Raw genomic sequence first — 16,552 nt, forward strand, 5'->3', positions numbered from 1 at the left:
GCACAGAGGGGATAAAACTAACAAACAAGTCATAAAGCATGACTGTTACACATTTGGAGTGATTATTGCTAATGTCAACCAAGTTCAAAATCTTATAACAAAGAACCTGTTTCTTATATTTCCTCCAGTGTAGCTGTTATACTTGTGTTGGAAAATACATATAATCCTATCAGTAAACAATTATGTCACACAAAATGTATGTTTGTGCAGATTCCGAATATTTAGAACAGTAATACACCACAAATTTTAATACTACTGTCATCATGCTACTCTCTCCCTTATTCATCCAGAATAGATTTTCTCAGGCTGGATAAAATATATAACGGATGTTAGAAATCAAGGGCACATAGGAATAGACACCGTCATGACTACATAACATTATGATGCAGTAGCTCTTTTTCAGAATGAAAAGGACATATAAAGCTAACTTTAAATAGGTACCTTTCATAGAAAATCTCACTCACAAGTTAAAGTTGGCAAACTCATGAACAACTGGAAATAAGGTTATCCAAAGAAAAAGTACTAGCAATCTTTGTAATTGGTTCTGTTACCATTCACAGCTACAATATTATGGGTTTTTCAGAAACCTATAATTTATCTACAAATTTTTTTCAGTGCTATGGCTTGGCAGATCCTTGCCAAAATGTCATTCCATGTTATGCTGCCAGGATTATCACACTGACCTAATTTTGTCCCTCTTATCGTATGTTCAGCCCAGAGTCAGAAATCACGAATCAGACACTTTCTCACCTCATAGTTATTTCCCCGTATAAGAATATTTAAAACAATATTTTATTATTTGTGTTCCCAGACTGGAAGTATAATAATGGGATGGAAAAGGGAGAATGAGAATGAAAGACTCAACTTGTTTAAAAAGATTTACTGTCACTCACTGGGTGCTACATTTTTTATTATTTAAAGCAAATATTGAGCTGTTCATTTTTAACTGTTTTAAGTTACTTATTTTGTACTCTTAAAAATGTTTAATATTTGAAGTTTTAAAGATTGTATTTAAATACTGTACTTGTAATGCGTTCTCCTTGCCTTCCCTCAAAAACCCACCTAATAAGAGGTTTAGGTTCTGTCATGCAAATACACGTATTCCTCATCTGAACATCTTTGATCTTGGCTTCATATTACATATGATCAAAAGGTATTAATAGACATTCCATCATTATTGAGAGACATGATTTAKTGCAATTTGATTTGTTTACTACAGATAGAAATAAGCTCCCATTATTTTGTATTGTTTTGTAGGAATGCAAGTTCTAACATGTTCAGAGTGCTTGACAGACCTAGAACAGACCTCAAGCTATAACTTATTTCATTCTGTTACACAAAGCAACATTTATTTAGTATTTAGTATGTATATGCTTAAGTTCTGCATAAATCTTTAGTATAAAAATATCATGGAATACTGTATAATTTTGGAGAAAAAGAATTTCAGAGAATTGAGAGTGTTTGAAGGAAAATCAATAGACAAAAACGTAAATATTTCAGAAAGTGATATGTTTAATACAAATAGAAATTAAAAGATTTTTATTCCATTTTGTATTTCTTCTATTTCAGAGCGTTTTGAATTCTGAAGTATTTAAGGTTCCCAGCTTTAGAAAACGTTTGAATATTTACTTATGTACTTCCCTAGCTAACGGAAGATTGCTAAACTGTTGTCTGAGTCAGGACTAGCTGTCTAAACAGAAACTTCAGTTTAGAAACATAGTGCTGAGGAATTTTTTGCTTGTGCTGTTCTCCCCGCGTGAAATTCATTAACTCCTTTAGCTAGGTATTTACATAAATCACTGTGCACACTCAAATGCTTTTACAAATATAAAAATTCAAAAATCTTGGAAGTGTACTCCTATAATAATGCCAAATGTTTGCAAACAGAAAAATAAATAAATAAATCAACTCTTCCTTCCAAAAGCCCAGAAAGGAAAGCAAAAAGCAAAGACAAAAGGAACAAGAAAAAACGTAGAAGATCTACTGGGGGATCAGCTGTGACAATAAATGCCTGTTCGGCATCTCCCTGAGATAAATCTCAAACAGACCAAATTCTTTTTCATGCTTAACGAAACAGAACTACACACAGTCAGAGAAGAATGCTATAAGCTACTTACAGGAACGAGGAATTTTTTGATTTCTTCCAAGGCATGACTCATACGAGAATATGCTTCTCCAGGTGGAGCAAACACTTCAATTAATACATGAAGCTCGTCACTCAAGTGTGCGTATTTGGCTTCTCCACTTTTCCTTAGTTCTTCCTCCTATGAAAAAAGGTTTTTGTTTTTTTTAGAACTGAGAATCTACTAATTTTGTATTGATTTAGCATTTACAGAGAACATGACAAAAGGACATAATATAAGGAGACTTTTAAATCCTTTGAAAAATAAGTCTAGTACAAGCCACTTAAAGATTTAAAAATAATTTCTGAGTGTTTGAATGCTAAATCCAGCATAATTAGCATCTACAAGAGATTTTAATCAGCACAGTGTAAAATGCTAAATACTCCAGAACTGAGTAGTGAAATATTAACTCCATAATGCGAAAACTGCCTTAGCCTGGCTGAATCTTAGCTGTTCACAAAAAATAAAATAAAAATCCAGTCACCCACTTTGGGACATTTTAGCATATAGTACTGTTCATTTAAGTTCAAAGGAGCTACTTAATGAATACATCTGGGCTGTACATTTTTGTATCGCTAAAGGAAAGTATGCCTTTATACTTCTATCTGAGTCTTGAGGTTTGAGTTTCAGTACTGGTTCTGGTATATGTTACTTATACAAACTTGTGTACCCCAGTTAAGACAGTGATTCACCTCACCTAGCTTTATTAGACAGTCTTCGTGTCCCAGTTTTCCATCTATGACATAAGCCTAATAATCCTACTTTGCATCCAAGTAATGTTCTGAAACTTCAATCTACTTTTTATACAAGGCTTTGAGATAGTGAATGTAAATTGCAATATACAGTCATAGCAGTTACCTCTGCATAAAAAGCAAGGATATAAAGTAGTGATCATGTTAATGCTATTGGCTATGGCAACATAATGCAAAATTTATGTCATTACTATACAAGATAGCAATAAGAAATGTTGAAACGCTGAGTTGAAAACTCAGTCTTCAGAAATATTTTTAGAAACTGGAATTTGCATAGCAAACAAAATTACACAGTCCGGACTGATGAAGAGAAAGTGTCCTGATAAATGGAAATGACAGAAAATCCAAGAGTAACAGAAGAGAGACCTGAAGCAGTAATTGTGTAGAGATGTAGATCATAAATACAACACATGAAATTTCCTATATTGTAAAAAATACAGCTATGAAAAGCAACAATGGGTATTTGAACAACAATACGAGAACTGCAGTAGATTTCATATCTTGCAAGAATTTGCAAATATAAGAATAGTGCACAGCATAGACAAAGATGATAATCACAGTGCTGTTGTTACAGAGGCATTTTTCATAGGATCAATGGACAATGGTACAGAAGAAAATTAATGAGCATGCAGTTTGACAAATGCAAACCTATTAATTTTTAATCTGGACACAAATGCAAAACCCAAGATGCTCTCTGTAACACTGATATTGGTAAAAATAGTAAGTGAACTAAATACATGATAGGAATACATGATAGGAAGTCAACCAGAACAGATATTAATTCTCACTGGTACCTGTTCTGGGGTTAAAAAGCTGTTAGGTCCTAGGTCCTGCCAGAAAACAATGTTCACTGGAGGAACAGAAAACAAAAAGCATCTGAGGAATGATTTGAGAATGTATGAGAGGGAATAGTTCTCAGCCAAGTACAGAATAAAGTTAAAAGAGCTTTGGCATCCCTTGATTCTTGCTTTTAAAGAACTTATTCTTACTTCAATGAGAAGAATAAGGAAGATGAATATGCTCAGTATATGAGAACTCACACAGTCGAGCTAAGAGAAGGGGTGCGCTCCAACCACTTACAACACCTGCAGTCAGCTACAGACAACCCATAATTAAATATAGATATGTAAAAAGGAATACTGCTTACAACAGAGTAAATTTGTGGAGATACAGATGTCAACAATTATTTTTCTATACTTGATGCATCACTAAAATTCTAGTAGTTACTTAGGTGAAAGGAACAGAGATTTATGTACATTCAGCACTGCCTTTTGCAATATGGCCTCTACAATTCAAGGGTGTTTTATTTATCTCCTGATACATTTCATAATGAAATACAACAACATTTTAGTGGCAAAGAGGTATTAAGTGGTATTAAGATTATATTTTTGTTTAGACAGGTGAGAAAGAAGACAAAAACAAATCAGTAGAAGAACATGGACATAATATGATCATCGAATAACTATTGAAAGAGCCCAAACAGCTGGGGTGAATGTTAAATGAGCAAAAAATATAAATTCTCTGCAATGGAAATAAAACATCTGGGAGAAAGGTTAACACATTAAAGTGATAGATTATACCAAAATTGAAGCTACAACCAGTGACTATAACCAAGTAGTGATCTATGCATAAATTACCTGCTAGAACAGAGAGCTATTAGTGCAGAGATAGAGTTCACAAACCTATTGTGCAAGGCATTCAATGAGTATAATACATGAATGTCAATAAAAAGTTTGAAAAACTCAAGCAGTAAATTAAAGATCAAGAAATGTGCAATTACCATATCTAAACATGCTTCCTATGCATATTATTTTTGCCTTAAAACTTATGATCAAATCTGGAGACCACTGCATTCAGGGTACATTCAGTTCTAGGAAGAAGACTTGGCCTTAATTCATATGAGTACAAAATGTCGTGTTCTGATTTATCACAGGCTAATTACCAATTTCTTGCATCCAAGTTACAAAATAGGTTGTTTGAACTCCCACCAAGCTGTTACACTCTTATTATGGGCAAAAGGAACATACATTATGTGCAGAGCCAAAGATTCATTTTTGGCTAAATAAAGTCTTAAAAGTCTAATCAAAGAATTATTAGTAGTCCAGTTCCAATGATGTTAACGCTTCTAGTTCAAACTGCACGCAGGTAAAATGACATATAAACAAATTTTCTCGTGTCTATCCCTTTCTGGTGTTACGCTCACCCTCCCACTGCCCCTCGGGGTGCTGAGGTTTATGGCTTCAGTCTGGGTGAAGGGCATGACTGTGGGAAGGCAGTATCTGGAGTCCTTTGCTGCAAGAAGTATCATACGGACATTGATAATTTCTTCCTCTCTCTAGGAAGCACTTGGGGTAATTTTTAGGTATGCTAACAAGCTATACACATTGCCCTTTCGTCACTGTTCTTCAAATCCATGTCACATTAAATTCACTATATACGGTAAGTTTTATATATACTGGATACTTGTTCTTTGTTGTCTTTGTTACCCAAAAAACGGGTTTGCCTCAGGTCCCAAGGTTGCATTCCTTTAATGACCAGCAACAGCCCTTGGTAAGTTGTTTATTGCCCCAGGCTCTTCCAGGTCATCCTGCGCCTCTGCTTTCAAGGCCTCTGCTGTCTTCCCATGCCCATACTCCTCTACGGTGCGTTTTTGTTCTGGGGTCATAGAGAGCCCGTTCTCCACAGGATGACTACTTACTATTTCTATCTATTAGTTACAAATATATATTAGTTTACACCACACTCATACAAATCTAGGCAAAAGCTAAAACAACATAGGTAGTAGTCACCCATTATTACCATTAGAACTAAAGAAGCAAAACCAAAGCTGCAGGCAGACGGAGGCAGGTCCAGACCAAGCCTGGCAAGTCCCAAGGCCTGTGTCACTAGCTTAACACAAACCCTGTGGCCTGGTACAAATGACGGCAACACCATATTTACCAGGATACAAGGCTACAAGTGTTAGCAGAAAGAAAACATAAATTATTTATTGCCATTGCTGAGAAGGTCTGAAAAATACTCCTGGGTATACAGAGATTTTTTTTTCCAGCTACAAATGTCTAATTTTCAATCTAAATACACAATCTAGAAGAGGTCTGCTGGTTTCATATATGCTTGGTAATTCAATGAAGCAGATTTCAGAAATAGATGTCTATCTGACACACACGTCAATCTGGGGTTTTAAAAAACTGATCCTGGCTGTACTGAAATGTGGGTGGTGATTGCCTGAGCTACTGCGTTGGATGAGATTCTGCACAAAGTAACAAGCACTAACTAGCACAGACTCTGTTCCCAGACCTCACCATCACTTTAAGAAGGGGTTCTCAGTATTTTAGAGGATTTGTTCAACTGCACCAGGTTGGTGATACCCAAAGGGGTTAAACCAGTATGTTGAAAAGGATAAATACAGTTAATTTAGTGTTTTTAAAAATATAAGAGAAGACTAGAGATATATTATGATGAGAGATGGCATTGTAAGAACTTTAAAAGCTTACTGTGTTTGTCAAAATAAAGTAATGAGCCTGTGGCACAAGAAGAAATAAGATTCTGTGGAGCAAAGTAGACATAGATTTGTTTACACTGGTTGGAGGAAACATATTTTCTTTTCCCCTGCTATCATTCTCACTTTCCTGAAATCATCTTACTACCTCTATTACATCTGTCTAGCTCTATTTATTTCATTGTGTATTGAGTCAAGTTTTCTTGTTTTTTATAAATTTTAATCCCCTTTTCCAGAGACAAAGAAGCTGAACAGTCACCTTAAAGCCATAAAAATGTTAGACTAGAAAGTTCTGCTAATATTTCAGATAATCCAACAAGCTGGCTGATGATAAATTACCTGACTTATCTTGAAAAGAAGTACCTGCATTTATGTTAACTATTTAGAAGGTTCTATATACCTACAATAATAGTAGATATTTTAAATATAGACAATTCTTATTATCCAGGAAACATTCATCTTGAACTCTATGAAGTATACACAGTGCTCCCCAAAGCTGTACTTAATCAAAAAATAATATTTGCCATTTGAAATATACAAAAAGGAAAATTTAAATTAAATATCAATATCCTCTTTTTTTTTTTTCCTTCTATGCAATTACTGCACCATTATTTCTATTGGTCCTATAAGAATGCAATTTTCCCCTCAAGGAATACATAGACAGAATATTTATATCCTAAGATTTGCAGAGAGCAGTCTGCTTTTAAGTATGGGGTCTTATGTGAAAATAAATGTTTTAAGTTCTCACAGTTCTGAATGAATTCTTTTGCTATGCTTTATATTTTCAAACTGAAGTATAAATCAACTTCAAAAGCGCAGTAGTCAAGTACTTTGAAGAGTCTGGTTTTGATCACATAAAGGAAATAGTACAGTATTCCTACCTTAAAAAAATTTGGAAGGAAAAATCCATGCCTAAACTACTTTATGTGTAAGCATAATGAAAAAATTGTATTGTATTCCCAAAGGCCAGTCAGCACAGAGTTTACCTCTGCTGTGTGCCCTTTGAGTATGAAGCAGGCTGAGGTGTCAGTTTGGGATTTCATTTAGTCATGTATTTAAATCCAATTTCATGATGAAAGATTTAAGAACACACATAAAGATAGCTGCATACTTAACTATCCATTTGATGAAGCATGCTTCCCCAAATACAGGCCTACAGAATAAAGCCACTAAAGCACTTAGGCATAACTTTGGTGCCCAATTGCTATTGTAGGTGCCTACATAAATAGATAGACCAAACCTAGCCTGATCTAACTGCATAACCTACACATTTGATTTATAGCTACAAAAGAACTTAAACACCCAGGATCTAGGCATGATTTAGATCCTAAAACCCAAATTCAGGCCATCTAAATTCCTACTCAGTAGCTGCCTAGTCCTGAAATATGTAGATACTGTAACTGTCAACAGTAATATTCCTCAGACGCAGAAGTGTCTGACCAGCAGTGCCTCACTACGGCCAAAGAAATCTGACACTTATTTCATGCTTAAGCTTCTTTGGGATTCCTAAACCAGTGAGGGGCTTAATAAGATAGATGTTCTGAACACACTCCTACTGAGTAAAATAGCAGTGCTSCTGTCTTTTTACATAATAAGATTGCAGATAGAGTGCTCATGAAGTTGTGCAGTACAAAAGTTAAGAAATAGGTGTCTATTTTAGGGAAGTAGCTACAGGAATCCCACAAGAACCATTTTGGGACATGTTCTGTTAAACTATTCATAAGTGATCTAGAAAATGAGTTGAGAGGTGATAAAAATGCTGAGGTGATAAAAAACAGCTCTCCACACACAATAAAAGACTCTAGACATGCTATTTCAGGAGAAAGATCTTGGAGTCATTATAGACAGTTCTACAGAAAGAATTAGTTCAGTGTCCAGTAGCAATCAAAAGGACAACCTCTATTAGGAATTATTATGAAAGGAAAAGAAACGAAAAGAAAACAGCATTATGCCCTTGTAAAACCTGCAGTATTTCCTCATCTTGAATACAGAACTGTTCTGTTGCCTCAATTAAAAAAAATGAATTATTAGAACCAGAAAATATAGAGATGAAAAGGATGATTATGAATACAGAAAAAATTCCATATGAAGAGAAATTGAATGTGAGAGTCTTGATAATCTTGACATTTGTGCATTTGTGCTTAAACAACTAATTCTTGGAAGACTTCTCAACTTTCACTGTTTCTTATGTTCCGTCCTAAGCTTTCACTACCACTTTGTTCAGAGACAAAATAGTCAGATCACTGGACCTGCAGGCTAAGCCAGTTCTTATGCTATTCTGTTTCATTCAAAAAAGTGAATGCATCTAGCTGGATGTAATGCGCTGTGCACTTAAAGAATAAAATCATTCACATATCTAAGATATTTTTGCCCTATGGTACTTGCAACTGCTTGCCGATGCTTTAGCTGCATCATTTTTATTAAACAACACCTATAACAAAGGCGCATACACTTAATGCAGTTATCTTTCAAATATGGAACTTATTTCTATTAATGTTTCTTACTATGCTCCACATTTTGTTTAAAAGATGCCGTTACTAATTAGCATTCACATGAGCCGAATGTAGTATTACAAGGGGCTCATCTAGAAAGCAATGTAACACTTCAGCCACTCCGATTGCTCATTATAATCATAGCTAAGAGTGTAGAGAAGAGATATTTACAGCCACTTTTCAGCTGTAAATTCAGGAATCACAACTGTTGCAAGACAGGCAGAGCCGTGAGCGCTGTGTTTTGTTTCTCCCCTCCTTTGGCAACAGCTACCCTGCCGACCTGCACATGCAGCTAGGCTTTTTGAACAATAACGTTGTTGCGTCTCTGACAAAGCACATGATGTGCATCTGGGGAGCCAGTGCAGGTGCAAGGTTAAAAACCTAGAATGAATCAGCACATTTGACTGTGCACTGCTTTTTCTAATGATGTCTCCATCTTTGAGGAGGTTTCCAAGTTGAAATGTAATGGTACTATGAAGCAGGGAAGATCTATCTCCAAACAACTGCAAAGAAAAGCTTTGCATCTGTAGAGGTCACTGTTTTCCCTCAGTGTATTGAAACTCCAAATTTTCTTGGGATGGGCGCAACATAAACTTTTTGATATGTGCGTATCCAAAGACATGTTCTACAAGGTTTTTTCCTTCCTTCGGGGTGCTTCCTTATGAATGGGATTTAGATGAAATTTTGTTGGCACATAATGGTTATTTGGGGGTGGAAGAGAAAGGGAATTTTCCCTGATTGTCATAGAGGCCTAGTTAGGGGAACGGCAATGGCTCCAGCATTTGAATGCCTGACTGGTAAGCTATATTATAATTTTCCTGCAACTTGGCAGATGTTCATTTCCAGTAATTATTTAATAAAGGCTGTCCTCTGATAAACRACAACTTGGAAAATGAAAGTAGCAAATGAGTTTGAGGGTCCTAACACCAACTATAGGAAGACACAACTATTTTCCACAGCCCCTTAATTTTCATGCAGTGATGCTGAAACTACATCAGTGGAGAGAAGTGGTCACAGAACTCTTATTAGGTGGAGCGAAGGAGGAAAAGAGCCTTAAATAATTGGCAAGCACTGTATCTCTAATGGTAAGAACACAGACCAGAATGTTTGAATATCTGAAATCACTTCACAGAAATATTATGCTATCTTCTGAAAGTTACTTGAAATAAACAAATCAATCAAACATCTCAAACATCTACCACTGTGTAGAACTCTCATCACAAACATATCTTTTTTTCTGAGCTACAATTTTAATGTTTTACAAATGATATTTTATGTCATAGTCACACAAAACTTTGCAGGTTTCACTTTCTTTTTCTTTCCTTGTGTGATTATGTTTTGCATAATATTGACAAAGAATACAGACTCCCATTTCAATGGAAAAAATTACTCTTTCCTCTAAGATCTTATCCAGAAAATCTAACTACATGCATTATATTCATTTAGCCAAATAAATTATAGTGACAGTGCAAGTTCTTGGATGATTTCTCACAAAAATGTCAGAAGTAGTTAACAGTTGAATATGTTGTAGTGATATTCCATCTATCATAATTTTTAATATCTGACATAGAGTTACTGAATGCAAATAAAATAGCTTGCAAATAGATTTTTGTCATCTCAGCTATGATGGTGACTCTGTGCTGCAAAGAAGGAAGAGCACATTTTCTAATCCGCTAGTAATTGAAAACTGTCAGTAGATTAGTCCAATATAAGCCGTAAATGAGTCTGACTGCAAACTCTGAATTTTTTAATGAGTAGTGATTATAGCAATTACAATACCAATTCACTAGAACACTCATTTTCATGAAATGTGCATAGTAGTGAGACCATGGACAATTCAGGTAACATCCAACTCCTTGACTACACAGTTTAAGCCTGACCTGAACTCTGAACCATGAGAGAGTGACATAAGAAGGTCCCACTGCTAAAGGAAAAGTAAAGGAAGTCAAAATTAGTTCTGAAAAGTATGTTTATCTTAGGACAACTTGGCCAAGGTGTGACGGCAGCTTTTGGGTGGGACTCATTGCTCTGTGACTCCAGCGGGAACTCCAGCGTTCTTCACTGCAAATTTTAAAGGAAATTATTTACCTAAAAAGATCAAGGATRTTGTGCCCCTACTGGAAGGCAAACTGGCCACTTTGGCAAGGTACACAGAAATCCCAGTATCACAGAGAATAATCTCAGCCTTAATCAATCCATTCACAACTGTCCCAGGAATGAGAGGAGAGAGAGAACACAGTGTCCTGCACAACTGCTTGCCAAAGCTGTACTACAAAACTGCGTGAGCTGGATTTCTCCTGAAGAAATGCCATTTCAAAGCTATTCTTGTGTTCTACTCATGTTATATTCACGATGCTGGTTGCAAAATACTTTCTGCTGTCAGTTCTTGGACTGAAAGGCATAGAAAGGAATAGAAAGTACGCTAGGGGATGACAACGGGCTCCCTCTGGGAAGTCCGACAATCCAAATTTTATTTTATTCTCTTATTGCTCCAAAGGAAACGTCAGCTGTGCATTCACTTGAGAGGAGCTTATCCAGGGCTGAAGGGGTCACTGGTGCTGAACTGGCCTCGCCAAGATGTTACTGTCTAAGCGCAGACACAGCATCTCCTCCAAAACCTCGCAGCACACTCTCCTGCTCCCCCCTCCAGAGCTTCCCATCTCCCCTGAGCACTGTTCCTGTGTCCAAACCAGAATGCAGTAGCTGCACTATCACACGTACACCAAACAAATACAAAATTATATAAGTAAAATAATTTAAAAATTCTGTTTAAAGCACATCAGTGTACTCCAGAAAAGGGTAAATATCAGCAATCTTCAAAGTCAGCTAATTCTACTGCACTAAAAATTAATATTCATTTTGTACTTAAGTTTTATCATCCAGATCATCCTTGGCAATTTAAAGCACTTCTCCAAGCCCCTTTACGCTTCCAGATTTATGCAAGAAGACATAACCTTGTGCACAGGCTTTGAGTTTTGCAAAACTTTCATTATTCGCTAGCCGTATCTCAGATAATCATATACTATGCAGATTACATTAATCAATTATAGTCAAGTCTGCTTRATGTCACAGCAGTTTACCACAAAATTTCCTTCTATTAAAAGGATTTTCCCTGGGAACGCTGTAACCTGCCTCTGGCTGAAAATGAAGCATTGCATTTGTTTTCCAGTTCTTCAGTGCTTTAACACCTGTGGTCTCCCTTGTTGCTCATTTTCAATACCAGTACAAATGAACATAAAATAAAATTGAACAGCAGCCCTGTTTATGACAGACTTTTTCCATAGCTTTGAGACAAAAGATGAGGATTTTTTTTTATTGTTGTATGAGCATTCTCAAATGTTCTGACTGATATTAAATGCTGAAAATGTCCTGTTTCCCTTCTTTTCTTCCCTTCTCTCCTAAAGTGATAAGACAGTAAAATCAAAAATAAATCCTAAATCACACAGGAGTACATGCCCCATAGAAACTGAGAAGAGCTTCAGCTCCTAACAGACTTAGCTTCTTTTGCTACATTTTCCATTTGAATGCTTTTTTTTCACTGGATGCATGCAAAGAAGGCAAGTTTTAAGCCCTCTGAGCACATAATTACATTCCACCAAGCTATGTTCAACCCCAAGTCATTTCTGGCTTGCTAAACATGAGTCTGAAAAGACAGTTATAGGATAGCTAAACATTTCAGTTCCCTAACACAGGTGTCCAAAAGCTAGATATTTAAGCCTAACTAGTCATGTTGAGCTGTCAATGGAAAGATACTTTTGTAGGGTGACTCATCTCATGCTGAGGTAAGTGTTGAAGATACGCTGGATGATTTGGTCTGTGGAGGTGGCTGTTGCTCTTCATTGATGAAAAGGGAGCTAGCTCACACATTAGGAAGCTAAATGTGGGTGAGATATATCTCGTTCTGGGAGTATCTAAATATCTAAATATTTTCTAAATATCTTTTKGGATGTGCCAAAACTATACTAACAAAGAAGTAATCGAAGTATAATTAGCAACTGTACAAATGTAAACATGCTACAGCCTAGTATTGGTTGGATTCTTTTATCAAAATTCTTAGCACAAAAAAAAAAATACTGGCGCCAGGCTAGACAAATTTAAAGATCGCTATACATCACTTTTGAAACTGGATGAAGGATTACAGACATCACTTAAACTATTCCAAATAAATGCAACAGAACCAGCATGAATCTGAAACATARTATATATCAGTTTTCTCCTTCAAACACATACTCAAGTGTTAACAGCTTTTATTAGGCAAGCTGGATGAAAACTGAACTATTTTACAAGTGACCTAGATGTTACACTGCTGGTGGCACAGAGAGCAAACAATGAGGTGCCAGTCTAAGCGATCGGACGTGGTTGTCGAGATGGTACCATTACCAGCTTCAGGGTAACCTCAGCTTGTATTCCACTCAGAAACAGTCGGTGATTTCAAAAGCAATGTTGGGCAACAAATCCTGGTATGACTTAAGAGGGATGATATGTCTAACTATGAGAAACTCTGTTTTATTTTCATTTTACGTAAGTTACAGATGGTTTTGACAATGATGAAGTTTCCCAGCGGAAAAAGCCACGTTGTATTCCTGTTTTGACCTTTCTTCTGGAACCTGTGGGAACATTACCACGTAACAATAGTTGATTAATTAAAATTCTTACTCAGTGGTGGTTTACCAATCATATACTCTCAATATTTCTAAATCTGTCATGCAAGGACAGGTTCAGCCACTCTGAGCCTGGGCAGCCTGAGCAATTGCACAGTTGTGATCACAGTACATTACTTCAAGCACCTGAGATGCACAGAGCAGTCCAAAAAAGGAGCTTTAGATCCCCACGCAGTAATCAGAGCATGCAACCTTCTTTGTTGATACTTGCCAGCTTTTCTGCAACTGGGCTGCACTGTCACAACTTTTTCCTCCTCGATTCCTGGGCCCTGCTTGGGGCCTGCTGCCTCTTTTTGTTCTCCTTCCTCCAGCTCTTGGCACTGCCTCTCTTCCCTGGTCCTTGCTACAGTTCCTGTGAGCCCCATCCTTCATTAACACTTCTGCCACTGCTGCCGCACCTCCAGCTCCAGACAGTAAATGTATTTACTTGGCATGCTCCTTCTCCTGTATCCTCGCAGAGAGCACTTCACCAGTTGGGGACCTGTATATAACATGACTAGGAGAAAGGAAAGAAGCCTTTTTTCCTTCCTTCATTTGGTGAGAAAGTTCTCTTCAGAATGATTTTTTTTTAACATTACTGTTAGCAAGCCACATTTCATAGTAGCTCCCTCAATCATATTCTGCCAGAATGCTAGAAATGCATTTCTGTGCTAGAAAGTTTCAGTAGTAAAAAGTCCTCTCGGCAATCCTTTTTTGCTACTGCTCTTTTGGCAGACTTCATTTGCGTTTTGGCAAACGGCCTTTCCCAGTGCAGCCCGTCTTCCCTCAGCCAGCTACACCAGCACGACCCCTGCGGCAGCGCTGGTGAGCACCCTGAGGAGACGGGCTGTGGTGGTGCACACGGGGTGCCAGAGCACCTTCCTGCAGGGAACGGGGCCTTCAAGAGTCCACTTCCACGACTCTGTATAAGCTTCTAATATCCTTTCGTGCTGGTTTTCAATCTTTCTGCCACTGTGTCCTCAGAAACATGGAGACTGACAAATGGGAAGAACTGTCATTTCTGCTGCAGAGAAATGAAATCGCATTCTTCTGTGTCTGTGGAAATACAGATCAGCAAATGTAGCAGCCTAGTGTGTAAGAGGAAAAATTAAACACCACTTTGGGGTGAATAATATGGAAAATAAATGTAACCAACCATGTGCATATAATGCAACAATGATCTCGGACTATCCAAACGATAGTTTCAGACCGTGGGCTGAATTAAAACTACAAAACTGTTGGAAAATCATATAATTCTGTGCTTAGGAATTGCTCTTCTTTCATTCCTACAATGCAAATATACTCAACTAAGTGGTGCTTAGCACATTCTGTCACATGGGATTATACAGGACAATGTGCAGGAAATAAGGGTTAATAAAACAGACTTTTCTAACTGAGGTTCTCCCAACTTTATTTTACACAGAAAAAAAGAATAAAACAGAACAGAAAAAGCTATTTTTTCATATTGTGCRGGTATTGAGAGATCAGCCGCTGGCTAGATGTTTGCATCTTCAGGAACGTAGTGGGTTCTTCTACAAAGCTCAGAAAAAGCCCTTTTCCCTAAGTCAGCACATTTTATTGAAATACTTGTGAACTTTGAGGAAGCCCAGTCTGCTTTCTTCTTTTTTACCGTAGGAAGCCATACTGGTAACAAGAGCATGGAAAGATTTAAGAAGAAAGCATGACCATAGAGTATACTTTTTTTACGAAATGAAAAGGAAACACTGTTTTAACTACCTACAGCTAGATAATGTTGTTGCTATTGCTATATGCTATGTTTCTTAAAAAATATATAAAAATGTTGAGGCTGAGTGGRAAATAATACCCCCAGCAGGGTGATGGGGAGAAGCAGATGGGCCACCTGCCAAACCTAGGCAGTCCAGCATAAGTCCAGCAACCAGGGCTCACTGAGGCTCTGGCTGCCAGTGCAGGCCTGAAGAGTGTGCTTTGACAGCGTACCATTCCCAAATGACGTGCTGGCTTGTGTTAGCTTTAAGTTTTATTTTAATTTGTGAACACAGATTACTTAGGGAATGCATTGTTATAAAGTGTTAAGCACTAATCTTAAAYCAAGGATTTTCATTTGCTTTATAACCCCTCAGAAGCTTAAGATTCCACAAAACAGACCATTATAAACCACAAACACTGTCCAAAAAACTGAAAAGTGTGATATTGAGCATCATTTACTTTCTAGGCCACAACACAAAGGGCCCGTGCAGAAACACTGTCCAAGTTAAAATAAAACATCACATTTGCCAGTACAAGAGGCCTGTGACTGCCAACTAGTTTTGTAATCTACCCATGACAAATCTTTTGAGCCAGCCACCCACTATTTTTATCACTTTTTTAAATCTAAGCATAGCATGCAGGTGTTTTAATTCAGATTCAGTCTTCTGCACTAGAAAATCAAAATATTCTGTTCTGGGATTTGAAAAACTGCATCCACTAACTTTACAACCCTTTTTCTCAGCATTATGGAATCTGAATGCTCAATTAATGGTTTACTCACAGCAGCCTCTGTTACTGTTTCCAGTATAATTAATTAAAATGCCCATTTAATTAGTATAGTTTGCATATTTCAAACAATCCATTTCTTGCTTATTTTCGGTAGATTGATTTTATCTAATTTTTCTTATTTCCATTAATTTCCAGGTCCCTTGAGGGGTCAAAGGTATTTGCATAAATAATCCCCCAAATGTATATTTTGGGGAACCTTTTAAGCTGCTTCACATGCATGTTCGTAATAAAAACAAGTGACTTGAAAACAGAATTCTTCTGTTCCCTACTGACAGAAATTCAGCTTTCATTTTCKGGGAAAAAGAGACAGAAACTTTGGGCTAAAAGGAAAGTGTAGATAAAATGGTATGCGGTAATGAAGGCAGAAAACCGTACCTGTTCAAATGTTCTTCCTTTTTTTGGTACATTATCCATTTAGGCTTGTATAAGCTACCTAAAGCCCTGCTTTAATAGTATCTTCCATTAATCAATAAAATCATTCATTACTGTTTCTCTGCCTCGTTGTTTTTCTTCTACTAGTGGATTGGMA

At 36.9% G+C, this 16,552-nt stretch overlaps 1 protein-coding gene across 1 annotated transcript in view; it reads right to left on the minus strand.

Annotated features, from left to right (window-relative positions):
• Window positions 1–16,552, minus strand: part of KHDRBS2 (KH RNA binding domain containing, signal transduction associated 2) — a 315,310-nt gene that overhangs the window by 189,502 nt on the left and 109,256 nt on the right. The window contains exon 3 of the mRNA XM_026083836.1: window positions 2,118–2,264. Coding sequence (XP_025939621.1) covers window positions 2,118–2,264 — 147 coding nt within the window. The remainder of the gene's footprint in view (window positions 1–2,117; window positions 2,265–16,552) is intronic.

The sequence above is a fragment of the Apteryx rowi genome, unplaced genomic scaffold (assembly GCF_003343035.1).
Source record: "Apteryx rowi isolate R43461 unplaced genomic scaffold, aptRow1 scaffold_618, whole genome shotgun sequence".
Lineage (NCBI taxonomy): Eukaryota > Metazoa > Chordata > Aves > Apterygiformes > Apterygidae > Apteryx > Apteryx rowi.